The sequence below is a fragment of the Heterocephalus glaber genome, unplaced genomic scaffold, assembly GCF_053883595.1.
Source record: "Heterocephalus glaber isolate CG9 unplaced genomic scaffold, H.glaber_assembly_v1.0 deba00001689, whole genome shotgun sequence".
Lineage (NCBI taxonomy): Eukaryota > Metazoa > Chordata > Mammalia > Rodentia > Bathyergidae > Heterocephalus > Heterocephalus glaber.
The window spans coordinates 2,552,451-2,568,668 of NW_028258414.1; the positions used below are offsets into that span (position 1 = coordinate 2,552,451).

Below are 16,218 nucleotides of genomic sequence, written 5' to 3' on the forward strand. Positions count from 1 at the left end.
AGCTGGGCCCTCAGCCCAGAGTGGTACTGGGAGGTGGTGGGGCCCAGTGGGAGGGTGTGAGATGCCCTTGGGGATCCTGAGACTCCAGGGCCTCTGATCTCTTTCTGCTTCCTGGCTGCTGTGAGGTGAGTGGCTTCCTCTGCTGTGCATTCCCGCCATGATGCTTCTGCCTTGCCACAGACCCAAAGACAGAGAGGCCAAGCAGCCGTGGACATGAGCCTCTGGGAAACGGTGAGCCAAAACAAACCTCTCTTTTTAAGTTGATTTATCTCGGGTTATTTGTCATAGCAACAGAAAGCTAACACACAAAACTGGCACCAATAAATTGGGTCACTGCTGTGACTGTACCTGGTGTGGCTCAGAAGCCTTTGGGATCGGTGTAGGAGAGTCATCTGGGAAGGTTTAGAGGAGCCCAGAATGCCCTAAGAGGAGCTTATCTCGAAACTCTGGGGAGGGCCAACAGGAATGTGGTCATGAAGTTGCAGATGGAAGTAAGCACTCTGTTGGGAACTGGGCTAGAGTCCATCTTTGTTATTCCTTGGCAGAGTTTAAAGACATTAATTACATCCATGCCCCGAGACTGTGGGAAGCCCAGGTTAAAGGCTATGGACCAGTTGATTTCAAGGCAGCAGTGCACTCAGGCAGTGGCATGTGAATTACGGGCTGCTTTTAGCCAAGTCAGAACCAGCTATGAGGAGGAGCAGTGACACCTTTGGGAAACGTGCAGCTTGGCCAGAAAAGCAGTGTGCTTCTGGAGTGCCAGAAAGATGCCGCTAAGGAGGGGGCACTTGCTAAAGAGATTAGTGCTCCTAGGAAGAAGCTGTGTCCTCTGAACCAAGACAACAGGAAGGATGTCTCATGCATCTCGGGAACAGGCAAGATCTACCCATCCCCGGCTCGGAAGTATAGTATACATGTAAATGTTCATTTGAGGGGATCCCACTGGGACACTTTGCAGAGGGCCACCTGGGGAACTATCCAGGTTTTGTTCCCCTGTGTGCAGCTGGCAAGGCCTTCAGAGGCCACAGCAGCCATGGCTCACATAGGTCCTGCTATAGTTGGACCAGCGGCTGATGGCAGTGTTGGGTGACACTAGTTGTGCAGTCGTGGAGGCTCCCACCAAGATTCCCAAGGAGAGGGGCCAGGGATTTAGCTCAGTGGTTTTGCTGCCTGCTGCGCAAGCGCAAGGACCTGAGTTCGATCCCTGGTACCAAAAAAAAAAAAAAGATTCCCAAGGAGAGCGGGGAGCCCAGGTGGTGGGGAGCAGTCAAAGTCCCCTCAAGCAGCTGCCAACAGAGCAATGTGCGAAGCTACATGGAGCCCCCAGAAAGTTAAGGGATGCAAGGGACACAGAATACTTGCCAAGGGAAGCTGCAGGCAGGGAGCAAAGAGCCTAAGAGATGGCTGAGGCCGCAGTGCGAGGCTACCAGGGAGAGCTGCCCACATGCGCACAGTGCCACGGTGTGCCCAAGTCCCAGGCATGGAGCTCCGGTGCTGCCCTTTGCCCTGCTGCCTTGGTCTGAGCTTTCCGTCTCTGGGTCCATCCCTCCCTCCTGGCGTGGTCCTGCCCACCCTCTACCACTGATTGTGTGTTGAAGTATGAAACTTTGTGATTCTTTTTTAATTTTTTTTTTTTTTTGGTACCGGGATCAAACTTGGGTCCTTGCACTTGGGCAGCAGGCAGCGAAACCACTGAGCTAAATCCCCGGCCCTGTGATTCTTTTTTAAATAGAGGCTCACAGCTAAGAGTTTGCCAAGAGTCTCAGAGGAGACTTTGGATTTGGACCTTTGAGCCGGCGCTGGAACTGTTGAGACTCTGGGGCCTCTGAGAGGGATTGAGTACATTTTGCAAGGTGAGATGGAGCTAAGCCTCCGAGGGCCAGGGGTGCAAGGCTGGCTTGGATCTTGAATGTTCCCTGAAGGCCTCTATGTGGAAAGCTTGGCCCCCGCAGCCTGTGGCCCTACTGGGCAGTGAGGAAACCTCTAAGAGGCAGCCCTGGAGGAAGGAAGTGGTTCGCTGCGGACTTGCCCTGAATGAAGGAGACAAGGCGATGATGAGCAGCTTTCCTTTGTATATGTGCTGCCGAAGCGAGCACAAGCAGCTTTCCTTTGCCACACAACCCTGCCACAGGGTCCCGAGCTGCCAGAGGCCCAAAAGCCAACCACCAATTGATGGGGAGCCCTGAACATCTGAATGAAGCCTTTCCTCCTCCTAAGGTGAGTCTGTCTTAACACCTAGGGACTGTGACTTAGGACTCTGTCATCTTTCGTGTGCTGGGGGTTACAATCATAACCTGTAGCAAATACCATGAGAGAACAAGGCTGTCCACGGGTTCCTTTATTTATGTAGGGGGGAGGGGAAGGGACACAGTTGACAGGGATCTGCGGGGACTGAGCTGGAAAGCAGTGACAGTTTCTGCAGTTGAAAAGGAGCAGGGCACGTCTGTCAGTACCTGGTCCAAGGTTTGTAATAAAACCGACCATTCCAAACGAGTACAGTGGAATACTACTTAGCACATTCAGACATGTTTCTACCATCTCGAGATTTTATATATACAGTATATGATCTTTTTTTTAATAAATGTACAGCTTGAGAAAGAAAGATCCTTCTTGTATTAAGTACAGCACTGAACATAACCCCACATGGGCCAGCCACATTCCATCTTAAGACCCAGAGAAACCAAGGCCAGTGCCCCTGTGCCAGCTGGGCCGTCCTTCTTGAAGGGAGGGTGCAGAGAGGAAGGTGTCAGGGATGGAATAGGAGGACAGAACGTGCGCTTTGCTGCAAGGCACTCGTCAGGGGCCCTGCGGGCTTCCTTGGGCCTAGTGAGCAGTTGCTGTTGGGATAGAAACCAATAAGCAACCTGCCTTGTCCTCTCTCACCAGGTTTAAATACAATAAATAAATCTTGGTGGGTGGGGGTGGTGGTTCTGCCCTCCGGGCTCCTCTGGATAGGTTCCCTTTTAGGGCCATCTCGGGAGTGGCGCTTCTGCCCTCAATCCACTTTTCAGGGTCCTCCATCCGGCAGGTGCCCGCGCAGCTCCGGGCCTCGAAGCACCTGTTCCCTGGATCGGAAGGGGAGTCCCCACATGTCCCTCCCCTTCCCCGTCCTTGGCAGCGCCTGGTGCCTCAGATCTTGGCCACGTAGTTGTTGGGGAACAGGCCCTGCTTGCCTCGGAGCCGACCGGTCCACCAGCCGGAAGGATCTGCAGCGGGGAGAACAAGAGGGGTGGTGAGCAGCACTGCTCCACCCAAGTTCCTTTCCTTCCTTTACTGTGAGAAGTGAGCCCGCAGCAGAGCTGCCTCGCTCAGAGGCCCTTCCTGAACAGACCTGTAGCCCAGAGGTGAGGCCGTGTCCTGCCACTGACCCACCCTGGCCCTGCTGCAGGCTCCCCACTCAATCCAGTTCAGAATGTTTCTCCAACAACCCTTCATCCTCCTGACTTCTGTCTCTTCCCCAGGAATTAGTATTTGGAACATATTTTTCTGTGCAAATCCATTTACAACAAGGCATTCTATGTCTGATTCTTCTGCATCTAGCATGTATCTCATTTTTAAAACAAGGGCACTGTACTGCTATTTACATGGCTGTTCCCTTATCAAAGGACATTTGTTCCCAATTTTTCATTATCTTTGTGGCCATGAGCAAGCAGTTCTGTAACACACACTGCTGGCCTAAGAACATGGACCTCCTATTATTATAATTAATATTTTAAATGGTGCTGGGGATGGAACCCAGGCTCGCCTTGTATATGTGAGGTAAGTCTTCTACATCACTGAGCCATATCCCTGGCCTCGTCATCATTAAAAGAAAACTGTAATTTCAAAAGCAGTGAAAAAGTATGTATTTATAAAAAAGTATCCACATTTGTACACAAATGTTAGCACAATGTATGTTTTGCATGTTTTAAACCCTTAATGGAAGACCATTTCATAGCATTTATATAGAGCTTCTGTATTGTCCTTCACAACTGTTGTTCGTTGATTTGCCTATTTAGTTCCAGGCCTTTTCCTTGTTTGGGAGTTCCCTATACATCAGTGAGTTCGTCATACAAGTTGTGACACTACCCTCATTTTATGTTTTTGGGTTTTTTTGGTACCAGATATTGAACTCGGGTCCTTGCGCTTGCACAGCAGGCGGTGAAACCACTGAGCTAAATCCCCGGCCCCATTTTGTGTTGTTTTAATATTGCAGTAGTTGAATCAACAGATCTGTTGTTTATAGTTACTTGGTTTTCTATCGATGTTGGAAATCCCTTCCCACACTGATGTCATTTGCAGAGAAAACTCATGCTTCTAGGGCTTGTATGCTTTACTGGATACATTAAATATTTGTCTGGAATTTATCTTGAGGTAGGAGGTGAAGAGTAAAGGCATAGTAATTGTTCTGATAGGATCAGTTAAAACTTCTGATAATTACTGCCAAATGCCCTCCGAAATGATAGTACACATTTCCTGTATGCGCTAAGAAGGGTACCTATTTCCCTAATACTGTGGTGACAAAAATCCAGAAAGTTCTCAAAACTAGAAGTTTTTGGTAACTCGTCTGTTGGGAAAACTTGACCTGAATGATGCAGACTTGTTCATGGTGTCGTGTCCCTTCCCAAGGAGTGTGGGACACTCATGTTTCACAGCAGAAATACAGAGGTAGAACCAAACAGCTGGGATGTCTCTTGCATGGCGTCTGCCCTGCTCTTCACTCCCTAAAGCGTCCGGGTTTTGTTTCTGACACTCAGTGGGGTGTGGTCTGCCTCACACCGGCCCTTCGCTGGGGTCAGAGTGAGGGGTTTGTTTTGTATTTCACTTGCGATTCCTGAGGCCTTTGGGACTGGATGGACTCGTTATAAGAGGAACTATTTGTAATTTTATGTTTTTAGGCCTTTATCTGATATACTATCTCTACACCTCATGCACAAAATAACTGTTTTCAAAATGGAAAGTAGTTGTTTATCCTTTCCCTCTGGTTTAAAATGCCACAGCTGCATGCCTATAATCCAGCACTGGGGAGGCTGAGGCGGGAGGATCACAGTGAGTTCAAGGGCACCCTGAACTACATAGCGAGACACTGTCTCAAAAAAACCCCAATTTAACAAAAAGCCACCGTTATCCTATAATAAAGGCCTCCGTCTGCATGGTTTGGTTCTGGGTTGCACACATAGCACACTAAGTTACAGTGATGACTGCATGTTTTCATAACTTTTTCCTACAAATAATCATTTTAATTATAACCAATAAATGTGATTTCTACGAAAATTTAAACATGCTGAGAAATGACAACACTTGAGTACTTTTAACATAGCTATATCACTGTGTGTGTATATTAACGTGTGTGCCTATGAGTCTACGATCTCATGGTATGTCTCCTTTTTCTTTTTTTGTGGCACTGGGGACCTGGGGCATTGTACCACTGAGTTACATCTCCCATCCTTTTATTTTCTGACACAAGGTCTTGCTACATTGTGCAGGCTGGCCTCGAACTGCTGATGCTCCTGCCTCAGCCCCCTGAGTGAGTGAGATTATACGTTTGTGCCCCTGTGCCCAGCATCTGTTTCCTTTTATCTTATGAACATTTTTTCATGTCAGTATGCTGTATTTTACACTAATAAAAAATGTTGGCATCAAAATTCACTGAATGAATATAACACTATAACCAGTCCCTTGTTGGGTCTCATTCAACATTCTTCTGAACAAGGCTGGTGTTAAAAATCCTGTCTTGTGTGTAAGTGTTTAATCCTGACACCTCTAAAGGATACTAAATGGCCCCAGGCCATTTCACCCTTCCTCTTGTCTCCATGACAACAATTTGGGGATTTTACACCATGGTCCAGGTCAGGTAGTCGTCTTAGAATAACCTTTTTTTAGACAAGGTCTTGATGCATAGTTCAGGCTGGCCTTAAGCTCACCCAGTTGCCAAGGCTGGCCTCAAACTCCTGCCTCAGCCTCTCAAGTACTGGGATTACAGGTGCACACCACCACGCCCAGCTTAGAATGACCTGCTTTTTCTAGTGGCCCTGATTTTGCTCTGTGGCAAACAATTCTCCTCATCCTTCACTGCACTTTCTGACATCCCAATTCAGGAGTTAATCTTTTTTGTATTTTCATACACACTATGTATCTTCTCTATCAAATTAACACACACTCAGCCCCGCTCCATCCATCTGCTCCCGGTAGACGCTCACCTTCCTTGATGATATCGATAACGTCATTGGCATTGAAGCTGAGCTCGTCCGTGTCCTGAGCGTCATAGGCGTACAGGGCCTTGCACTGAGGCACCTGGGGCTTGGGCTTGGGCTGGGGTTTGGGCCTGCCCCCCGCCGGGGGAGGCCGGCTGGTCGTCTGCCTCCGGACACTGTGGACAGAGGTAGTTGGTGAGACAGGGTGTGCACGCTTGGTTGCACTCTGAACTTCATCTAAGAATAGAAACACCCTGCACAGGGTGAGCTGCTGCTGAAGCAGAGTCCTGAACACTGGCCAGGCCAGCAGGCTTTTAATTAAGCATCCCATGCCGTGTCAGCACTTAGTTAATAAGCGCCATTAGCTGGACAGCAGAAGTCCTCTGATTTCCCGGCAGCCAGGAGTGGAAGGGGTGGGGTGGGCACCCCAGGGAGGAAGGTGGAACCTCCAGCTGTGTGGACAGGCCTCCTCCATACTGGGGGAGGTGATGGGGCCTGCTCCCCTGTCAGGGTGCGGGTTGGGGGACAGCACCGTTCGCGCAGACTCCTGAGGACTCTGGCATCCGAGAGTGCTGGGGCTTGGAGGCAGCCCCACCTGCTGAAGGTCCACCTATCCCAGGGCAGTGGGGAACAAGAGCCTTCGTGGGAAGATGAGATGAAGGACTGGAGAGACGGCTGACTGAGCAGCCATTCTCTACCTGCCTCAGGCTCTGCCAAGTCCTCTCTACCTGCTCGGACTTGGAGCCCTGACCGTCACCTTAGCTCAGCTTTCATTAGTTCACTCCACCTTCCACCTGAAAATCCTCTAACTGCTGCTCTCTGCTCTGGGAAAATGACCAAAACTCTTCACGGTGCCACCTAAATCCCTGCCAGCACCAGGCCACAGCCACATGGGTGCCCGCTGCACTTCCTCATGGGCCCTGGCCGAGGGTGGCGCCCGCTGTCCACCATATTTACTCTCCTTTCTCTGCAAGGATGTTAGCACCCATCACTTCTGTCCAGCGCTGTACTGAAAACTAGCCAGTGCTATTAGGCAAGAAAAAGACAAGACACCCAGATTAGAAAAGAAGTTAAAAGACCTCTAGCTGCAGGTGAGACCCTGTTGCATATAGATAAGAAATACACACAAAAAATGACGTATTTTCACTTAATTTAGTGGCTTTAGGAAGATCCTAGGATCCAAAAATCAGCTAAGGGAACTGCAAATGGGAACTACACAGATTCCGTCTCATCCCGGTCAGAATGGCTGTCATCAAGAGCACAAGAACAATCAGCAGAAAACAGGAACCCATCTACACTGCTGGTGGGAACATAGATGAGTACAGCTCTGTGGAAATCAGTATGGAGGGGCCTCCAAAAAACGAAAAACAGAGCGACCACGTGAGCCAGCTCCCCCACTCCTTGGTACGTACATCGAGCAGTTAATGTCAGCATAGCACGGACACCTGCATACCGACGTTTATCGCCCCACCATGTTTCACAGCCAAGACTGGGAACCCACCTAGGTGCAGAAGATGAATGGAGCTGGAGATCACTATGTTAAGCAAAATAAACCAGCCGGAGACGAGGATGTTTTCCCATAAATGTGGAATCTTAAAAAGATGATGTGACAGTAGAAGAGCCGGGGGGTGGGAGTGAAATGGGTTGGGTATGATCAACATATACACACTGAAACCCAATATTCTGTAAGATTTCACAGGCATTAAGAAAAATACTTCTTCCTATAAAAAGAAATCAGCTTATTTCCATACAGTAACCATGAGAAATTCACAGACGAACCGAGACAATCCCATTTATAATACATCAAAGACTATAATACTTAGGGGTAAGTTTAACAGTATGATTGCTTATGTGAAATGTGCATAACAGGTCAGTCTATGTGTAGATTGGTAGGGAGTAGACGAGGGCATGCCTGGGGCTGGGGGAGGAAAGGAGAAAGATGCTAAGGGAAGGTTTCTTTATGGATGATGAAATTCTCTAAAATGAGATTGTGGTGATGGCTGCACAACTCTGATCGTATTTCAAACTATTGAATTGTACATTTCAAATAGTTTGATTCTGTGGTTGGCTGACTTATAGTTTAGGCTAGCTCTGAACTTGCTGCGACCCTCCTGCCTCAGCCTCCCTAGTGCTAGGATTGCAGGTGTGCGCCACCATGCCTGGCTATAAATTCTGTCTCCATAAAGCTGCTTTGAAAAAGTAAATAGGATGGGCCTCCTGGGGCTGTGCAGGCCACTCTTATGCTGGGCAGCTGCTGCAGCGCCCCAGGGACTGGGTCAGCGTGTCACAGGGACAGAGGCAGGGGGGTCACGCACATGGCACAGCAGTCTTCGATCTTAACAATCTGAGCGATCTCTTCAGGACGAGCGCCTACTGGTCAGTGACCTCCTCGGGGGTCTGGGTTCCCGTGTACAGCTGCAGCAGCAGCTGGTTTCATCCTTCTAGGTCCTGGACAACCCTTAGTTACCCCGCTGACGGCGGAAGCCACCCGGTCACTTGGAGCTTGGCTGAGTGGGAGGGGGGGGGGTCGGGGCTGTGCTGTGTGGGGTGTTGGCCGGGTCAGGAGGAGCCCCGAGAGCTGTGTTCCATGGGAGCCAGGGGAGGTGCAGGTGGCTGGATGGATACGGAGATCTCTGCCTACCGCACCAGCAGTGGGTGCTTTCAGCAACATCACTGCCTGCTTTTTCATGTGATAAAGAAGGGGTACACGAGCTCTTGGCAGCCCCGAGGGACACAGGAAGCCCACACCGACCCATTCCCACCCGGGCCTGGAAACCAGCACAGCCGGCCGGCTCTGCTATGGAAAGGCCCGGCCTCTGCCCCAGACAGTCTCCCGGGTGCCACTAGGTGGCGACCGTGTGTAAGTAATAATGAGAAAACTCACAGACCGGCCAGACACAGGCTGCCCAGGCGCCGGGAGCTCCTGGCCCTGCAGAGGTGACTAGCCAGCTTGCCACAAGGATCAGACTCCCGCCCAGCGACCCGGAACTGCCGGGACCAGTTGGTGAAGGATTTTGACAGTTATTCAACATGGCCATCAGTAAACACTAAATGATGTAAACTTAGAATTGAGTAAATTATATAAAAGCAAGGGCAATAAATACTCATAACTCATCTAACTCCTAATTATCTTACGTCTATTTCTACTTTTAAACATGTCTATCACTGATTTATGGGAAAACACTTTGTAACCATGTGTAATCGCCCACCTTTTTTTTTTTTTTTTTTTGGTATCAGGGCTCGAATGCCGGACCTTGTACTTATGAGGCAGGTGGCGGAACCACTGAGCCAAATCCCCGGCCTTGCCATGTGACTGCGTCTCTTACCCACTACTCTAACACACCAAGAAGCTGAGCTACGGCAACTCCTTCCTGCGCAGGGTCCTCTTTCTGCACAGGGCATCACACCTGCAATGCACACACACTATGATTCACAAGACAAACGGTTTCCGGAGGGAGTCAACACTTCCCGCCCAGTTTCTTGATGGAAAGCACTGCAGGGCCCATCCTGTATCTGTGACAGGGAGGACCACCACTGCTCCTGTGTCAAGATGTCAGGATGCCCGTTGGCATGAGGTCTTGTAGACAGCTGCAGAATGCCTAAGTTGCCAGAAACCCACAAGGAAACAAAACGCCAGTGATACCAAACAACAGCTGGTTAATTCCCCCTGGCCCAGGCTGCCTCACCTTCCACGGCATGTGTCTGTCCTGGGAGCTGAGTGCAGTGTGACTTTTCCATCGTCCAGCAGAGCGCCCATGTCTAGTGACAGGGTCACTGAGGGTCAGCTCTGCTCTGCTGTGGGTCTGCACCCACGCTGTGGGGTGCTGCAGGGAGGGTCGCAGTTCCCTCATTCCCCTGCCCTCTCCCCCATTCTGGCCAGCGCTGCCTACAGTGTAGACCTCAGGGTCCAGACTCTACCCCCTCACCCCTGCCAGCTGGGGACAGAGCCCAGGGCCTCAGGCAGGTGGGCCAGATGCTCCCCCACTGCCCACACGGGGGATGCAGCCCTGGGAAGTGGGTTGATACAAAGCCACCAGCCAGGAAACACTGGCCCCCCCAATCCTAGTGCAAAATTAAACTTTCTCTGCAAGACCAAAGCAGATGAATAACGGCAATGAAACAAATGCTAAAGGATTTTCCGGTTAGGGGCACAGCTCTGTGGGAGAGCAAGTGATAAGCATGTGTGAGACGCTGGGTTCAATCCCCAGCTCCTCCAACAACAACCAAAAACTCAAGTTGCATTGTGATTTACAGTCGGTATTTAGTCTAAGAAAACCCCGGAGGAGTGGGTTTTTAAATCATCTTATTTTACTCTATTCTACACAAAGAGGACACCAGGTTGTGGAAAGATCAAGTGACAAGCATTGGGTGTCACACAGAAGGCTCAGGAAACATTTGATGAAGGAAACAGAAGGGAACACAGCAGACTCGCACCCAGTCCTTGGCAACTGCAACTCACACACCTCTGTGTGCACACCACGCCGTGCACACCATCATGCCACCCTTTGTGAACTTCGTGGTGGCCTCTCCGAGGCAGGAGTACCTCATCTATGCCAGGGAGAGCTGGGAGTATGCTCGCAAATATCACCTCTTTGTTCTGCAGATGTGAAATTTGTCTTGAAATTCCAAGGAGGAAAATAATGGGATTTTATTTCACTGGCTCTTAAAATTATGCTTGGTTCCAAGAGGTTGAATCTATAAACATTACTGGAAATGTGGGAACAGATGCCAGGAATTCCTCAACTCCCTGTCTGCCTGGGCCAGGTTATGGCTGCTGCTCCAGTAGGTTATGGGTTGAGAAATATTGCTATTGGACCCTTGTTGGAAATTTTAAGCCCCTTGAAAATACGACTCCATTAGGAGAAGCTTGACAGAGACAGACAGGCAGCATTTATATTTTCTGTCCACCCCTTCTTTGTGGCATGGCCAGAAGCCCTACCCTTGAGCACTTGCCATATTTTTTTGTTTCCCCAATTTCTAGTTGGATTAATCTCTGGAGTAACTTAAAATTTCCTGAAGTTGTCCTTTCATGAATCGGGCCATAGGTCAAAAAGGGCCACAGACGTTTCCAGTCTGGGTTTCAAGGCTTCCAATAAGGAACTGCAGGAAGATGACATGCATTTCAGTCACAGGAGGGAAGCCTGGAGGCCCAGCCTCTTGTGATCAGGTGTACCCGAGGGGTCAGTGCCAGGGAGCTGTGTGTATCGCTTTCACTCCCCCAGCTCTACTTCCTTGAAGGTCAGGAATGACCTTTATCCTGAGTCAGACTCCTCTGAAGCTCTGCTAAGGGGCTTCAATGTAGTGATTCTCTCTGACCTCTCTCAGTATTTTTCTGAGCAGTGATAGTGACTGACAGTGACCACCATGTGCACAAACCCTAGAACCCAGGGAGGAGAATCCAGCTGGGATGGAAACTGGCAAAAACTTCATGTCGTCTCCAGAAACTACTGACTGAACCTAAAATAAACTGATACTTTCCTGAATTAACTTGAAGTGCTAATTACACCATTTGATTTTATATCCATATTACATGATCCAAAAGCAATGATTTCTTATGCTAAATATGTCTGTAAGAAAAAAGTACATTAAGGGGGGGAATGAGAAAAGAAAGACCAAGCCCGGGCATGGAACCCTAGGAAGGAAAGACTGGAAATCTTATTTTTATACACTGGTAAATTCAAGGTGACCCCTGGAACTTTGATGTAAATAAGAATCCTCATGCCTGGGAAAGGTACAAATTCAAGGTATCAAAATTCCCTGTGTGCTTCCAACAACCTCCCGCAGAATAAATGCAATTCCTGTTTTCTTGGCAAAAAGGAGCAGCTGGTGTAGTCAGGTAACTGTGTGGCTCCCAAAATGCCGTGACGGAGGACTCTGGCCACATTACAAATGTTTTTCAAGGGCTGGGGATTTAGCTCAGTGGTTTCACCACCTGCTGCGCAAGCGCAAGGACCCGAGTTTGATCCCTGGCATCAAAAAAAAAATGCTTTTCATTTTCACCTGTGTTTTAGAAAACAAACACTAAAAAAAAAAAACCTCAGCCCTTTGACCAAGCTCCCATTTCTTCGAGAATGTCTACACAGCAGAGTTAACTGTGTCAAGGGGAAGCTGGCTAGGATTAACAGCTGTTGGACTTGATGTACCTAATGAGTTTTATACAAAACAGGCTTTGGTATGGCGTCCTTTCCTCCAGTGTCTAAGCACGACAGGGACCTGGTCTGTAGGCCGGAAGGCTGCAAAGGGTGTGATAGACTCACACCAGGAACCACAGGCTGAGGGCTGGAAGGGAGCAGCCTCGGTGGAGACACGATGTTCCTAAATTGCCTACTTTTGGCCGACAGATGCTCCCTGCTGGCTCCCGTGCAAGTCTGTAACTCGCAAAGCAGGCTGCAAAGATGGTTTTGCCTGCCAAAACCAAAGCAAGTAGGGAGCTAGCAGACAGAGCTAAGAGATTTGGAGCATTCTGTTGATTTCTTTTAATCTTCTGCCTACTCTGGGATACAAAAGCAGGCCTAGGACCAGCCGTGTGGCTGTGTGAGGGACCATCCACCTGAGCAGGGTGGCTCTGGGTTATAGAGTGAAAAACTGTGTTACCTGAGTGGCACTACTCTATTTCACCTGTCCACAGAAGCTGCCCGGCCTTACCAATCAGACAACAGGTGGGCTTCAAAATGCAGCCCCGGATCAGCAGACTGGGAAGGTGGTAAAAAGATAAATTCGAGGGCACTCCCCAGACCTACTGAGGCAGCAAGTCTGGAGGTGGGCGTCGTGTGCTCTGAGTGGTACTGGTGCACACTAGGGCTCGAGACCCGTGGCTGCAGACTCGGCCACTCAGGCCCACTGTGGTGACTGGAACTGGTCGGGTATAGCTGCTCACAAGGAGGTGGCAGAGGGGGAGAGGGAACACTGTAAAGGGCACGTCCACTGTCCTGACAGGCACCTAAGGTGCTTTCCGATCTGTGAACTTCTTCACTGCTCTACAGACTCAGAGGGGGTGGGGAATGGAGGTGGGGGAGAGATGAGAGAGAGTGTGTGGACACAACCACTGAGCCCGGAAATCATGCAGGAGAGAAAGATTCCTTCAAAATCACTATGCAGCTCCACCAGAACAGGGCTGGATCCCCATCGAGCCCATCGCCGCCACCGTCATCTGGCTACAGGCAAGCGTATCTCCTGCAAGCTGAGTGCACACGCAATATTGCACGGATATGATTTCTCTCAACCCCGTGTCGTGATGGCATCGTGTGAGTGTACAGAAAAGGACGCTGAAGCTCAGACAGCATGAGGACCAGGGTCACCATTAGGTGGGTAAGAGGCTAAGCTTCTGATCCAGGTCCTGTGTCCCCCCATCTGCCATGTGATAATGATACCCCACAACATTCTTGTTTGCTGACTTCCTGAGCAGGAGGGTGCTCCTTCCGGCTCAGGGCTGTTTGTGAGCGGCCAGGACATTCTTTTCCTAGTACCAAAGCCAATCTGCTGGCACAGCTCCCTCTGTGGCTTGCCCTCGGCTGTCCTCCTGTCCCTGTGACTCTGAAGGACACGGTGAGTCCTTTGAAAATATTCACAGTGTGAGTTCTAGAGGCCCCCAGTTCCTCTACACATCTTGTGTCTCTCTTCCAACCTCTCCCTTTCTTTTCTAGAAAGGCGGAGAGGTTCTCACTTTGAAGTTGTGAACCTCTATATTCTTAAATGTCTGCACCACATTTCTACAACTGCAGGAACAGAAAGAAACAAAAACTCATTATTCCCCTGTGGCGCTGCAGACAAGCAACGTGCAGAGCGAGAGACTCTTGGGGCAGGAGGGACCCTGTCTCTGATGTTGCGAGACAAGCTCTCTCTGGAAGACAAGTCCTCTCTGTGCCGTCACCTTGGCTTGTACCTGTAGAAATGACAGCCTAGGCCCCCAGCCTTGGATCTGGGGTCAGAGTACCTAGGCGGAAGCCTGTGCTTTAGAATCACACCTTGGCAGCCCATGGCGTCCCGGACCCCTCAGCATAACTGGAGACGGAGCTTGCCCCAGCTCACTCAGATACAGAAATCTTACCCTGCAGCACCCTGGTCTGGGACCTTAAGGAAATCCAGGCTCTCTGGCGTCTGTGACAATCGGTCTGAGCCTGTGGACTGTTGCCGTGGCAATGGGGGGCGGGCCATGGAGGTATACAGGCTTTTCTGATTGGTCCTCTGGTTTCCCAGACCCTGGGGGTGTGGCACAAACTGGTTTTTGATGACACCGTTCTGATGGTAGCCTGGGAAGAAGACAAGAGGAGGCGGCTTAGATTCTCTGGCCCTTTGCCAAAGGGTTTCCACATTTCTTCCACCTGCTAGCCAAGGGCAAGTGGCTTACCTTTCTCAGTTTCCCCATGGGAAAGGAGTGGAGCACACTGCTGCCAATACACTGTATGAGAGCCTGCACATTGGTTTGTTCCTGCTGGGCTTACTGGGGTCTAATTATAGATAAAGTTGTATATACTTAAGGTGAACCACTCAATGGAGCTCATCATGCACTGCACACTGCCCTGTGAGGGCCTGGGACACTCATGGCACACGTGCTTGTTCAAGCTCACAGCTAGCTGCAGGGGCAGGTTTGCATCTAAGAATGAGGTTAGGCTCAAGACGGCAGCTGGGTAGCTGTTTAAACAGCTGGGTGTCCATTTCCAAGGCGCGTCTGTGGCAGGGGCCTGTTGTGTGAGGCAGAGGGAACACTTCGCAGGGCAGGGCAGGGGAGCCATGGCCACCTGGCTGATCACTCTCTTAGCCAGACAGCGATTTCCAGTCAAGATCAAAAAAGCTGCTTCAAGCAGTTAAGTACTGGATGGACTCGGGATGGGCTCTTGGCCGGAAGGGCCACGATCACTGCCTGCCACACGCGAGAAGCCTTCATCCCCTCTCCCAGTGAAGATCTGTGCATGGACAAAGGGACTCCCCAGGCCTCTCGACACATTCGCCAGAAAACCCCCTCCATTCCTGTACCCACAGAGAAGCCCTGTTTATAGTGGGTTTAGGGTTCTTTTGGCCTCTGCTTCTGACAGCTGCTTTGATCCTAAGCAGGTATCTCTCTTTAGATGTCAGTATCTTCATTAAAGAACTAGGACACTGGTCTAGAACACTCAGTCGCCTCCAGCTCTGACATGCTTTTCTCCATTTCTCTCTCACTGCCAGGCACCAGTGGCCACAGTGTAGAAAACATCTGTGAGCTGGGTACACTGGTACACACCCATAATCCCAGAATTTAGGGAGGCCGAGGCAGGAGGACTGCAAGATCAGGTCCAGCCTGGACAACTTAGTGAGACGCTGTCTCAAAAAAAGAATTACAGGGCCGGGGGACATAGCTCAGTGCAAAGGCCCTGGGTTCAATCCCAGTACCACAGATACAGAAAAAGAGCTTTTGTAGGGATCTGTAATTCTCCCAGATACTGTTGTTGGGAACGGTTCTCCTGGATCCTATTTAAGAACAGGTATTCTCCTTGATCATTTAGCTGTTAAACTGGAGATGTCACAGCAGCACCTGTCTGGGCTGGGGATGGCAGCAGGTTGACACCTGACAAGCTCCCACTACCATAACGGCAGCATCCTACACCTTAAAACTGACAGCATTCTGGTTCCTCTGGGCCTGGTCTCCTTTCCCCTTCTGCCACAGGAATCTTTTCCTAAGGTAGCAACAGAGCCAGGCAATGAGGACCAGATGGTCTCCTCTGCTGAATTCAGGCTGCCTCCTCCTTTTCTGGAATTCTGGGGTCACAAGCAGGGCCACTGGATTCCTTGGGCAGGCCGTGGCTGGTTAGGATGTGTGCATTTCTTTGCTGATGGGTTTCCTCGCAGACAGGTTTTGTAAGCTGAGTGTCCAGATCCGGAGCTCCCCCTTCCTGGTGCACCCTGGGCTTACCTGGGGGAGGAGGGGCGGCCCTCATCGGGTAGTTGGCATTCTGAGTCCTAGAGGAATAATCTCTATTTTGGGTAGTATTCCTGCGGGTAGGACCTGAAAGACAGGCGAAACAAAGCCACACAGTCAGTTCACTGCTTGGTTTTATGGCTCTGGGTGGTT

At 50.1% G+C, this 16,218-nt stretch overlaps 1 protein-coding gene across 5 annotated transcripts in view; it reads right to left on the reverse strand.

The window, feature by feature from the left end:
* Window positions 1-2,320: 2,320 nt before the first annotated feature.
* Window positions 2,321-16,218, reverse strand: part of Myo1e (myosin IE) — a 184,260-nt gene continuing 170,362 nt past the window's right edge. For all 5 annotated transcript variants that reach the window (XM_004855726.3, XM_021237149.2, XM_021237148.2 and 2 more), the window contains 4 exons: window positions 16,060-16,152; window positions 14,221-14,422; window positions 6,180-6,349; window positions 2,321-3,206 (listed from right to left, as the gene is read on the reverse strand). In XM_004855726.3, the coding sequence (XP_004855783.1) occupies window positions 3,130-3,206; window positions 6,180-6,349; window positions 14,221-14,422; window positions 16,060-16,152 (542 nt within the window). In that variant the 3' untranslated portion in view covers window positions 2,321-3,129. The remainder of the gene's footprint in view (window positions 3,207-6,179; window positions 6,350-14,220; window positions 14,423-16,059; window positions 16,153-16,218) is intronic.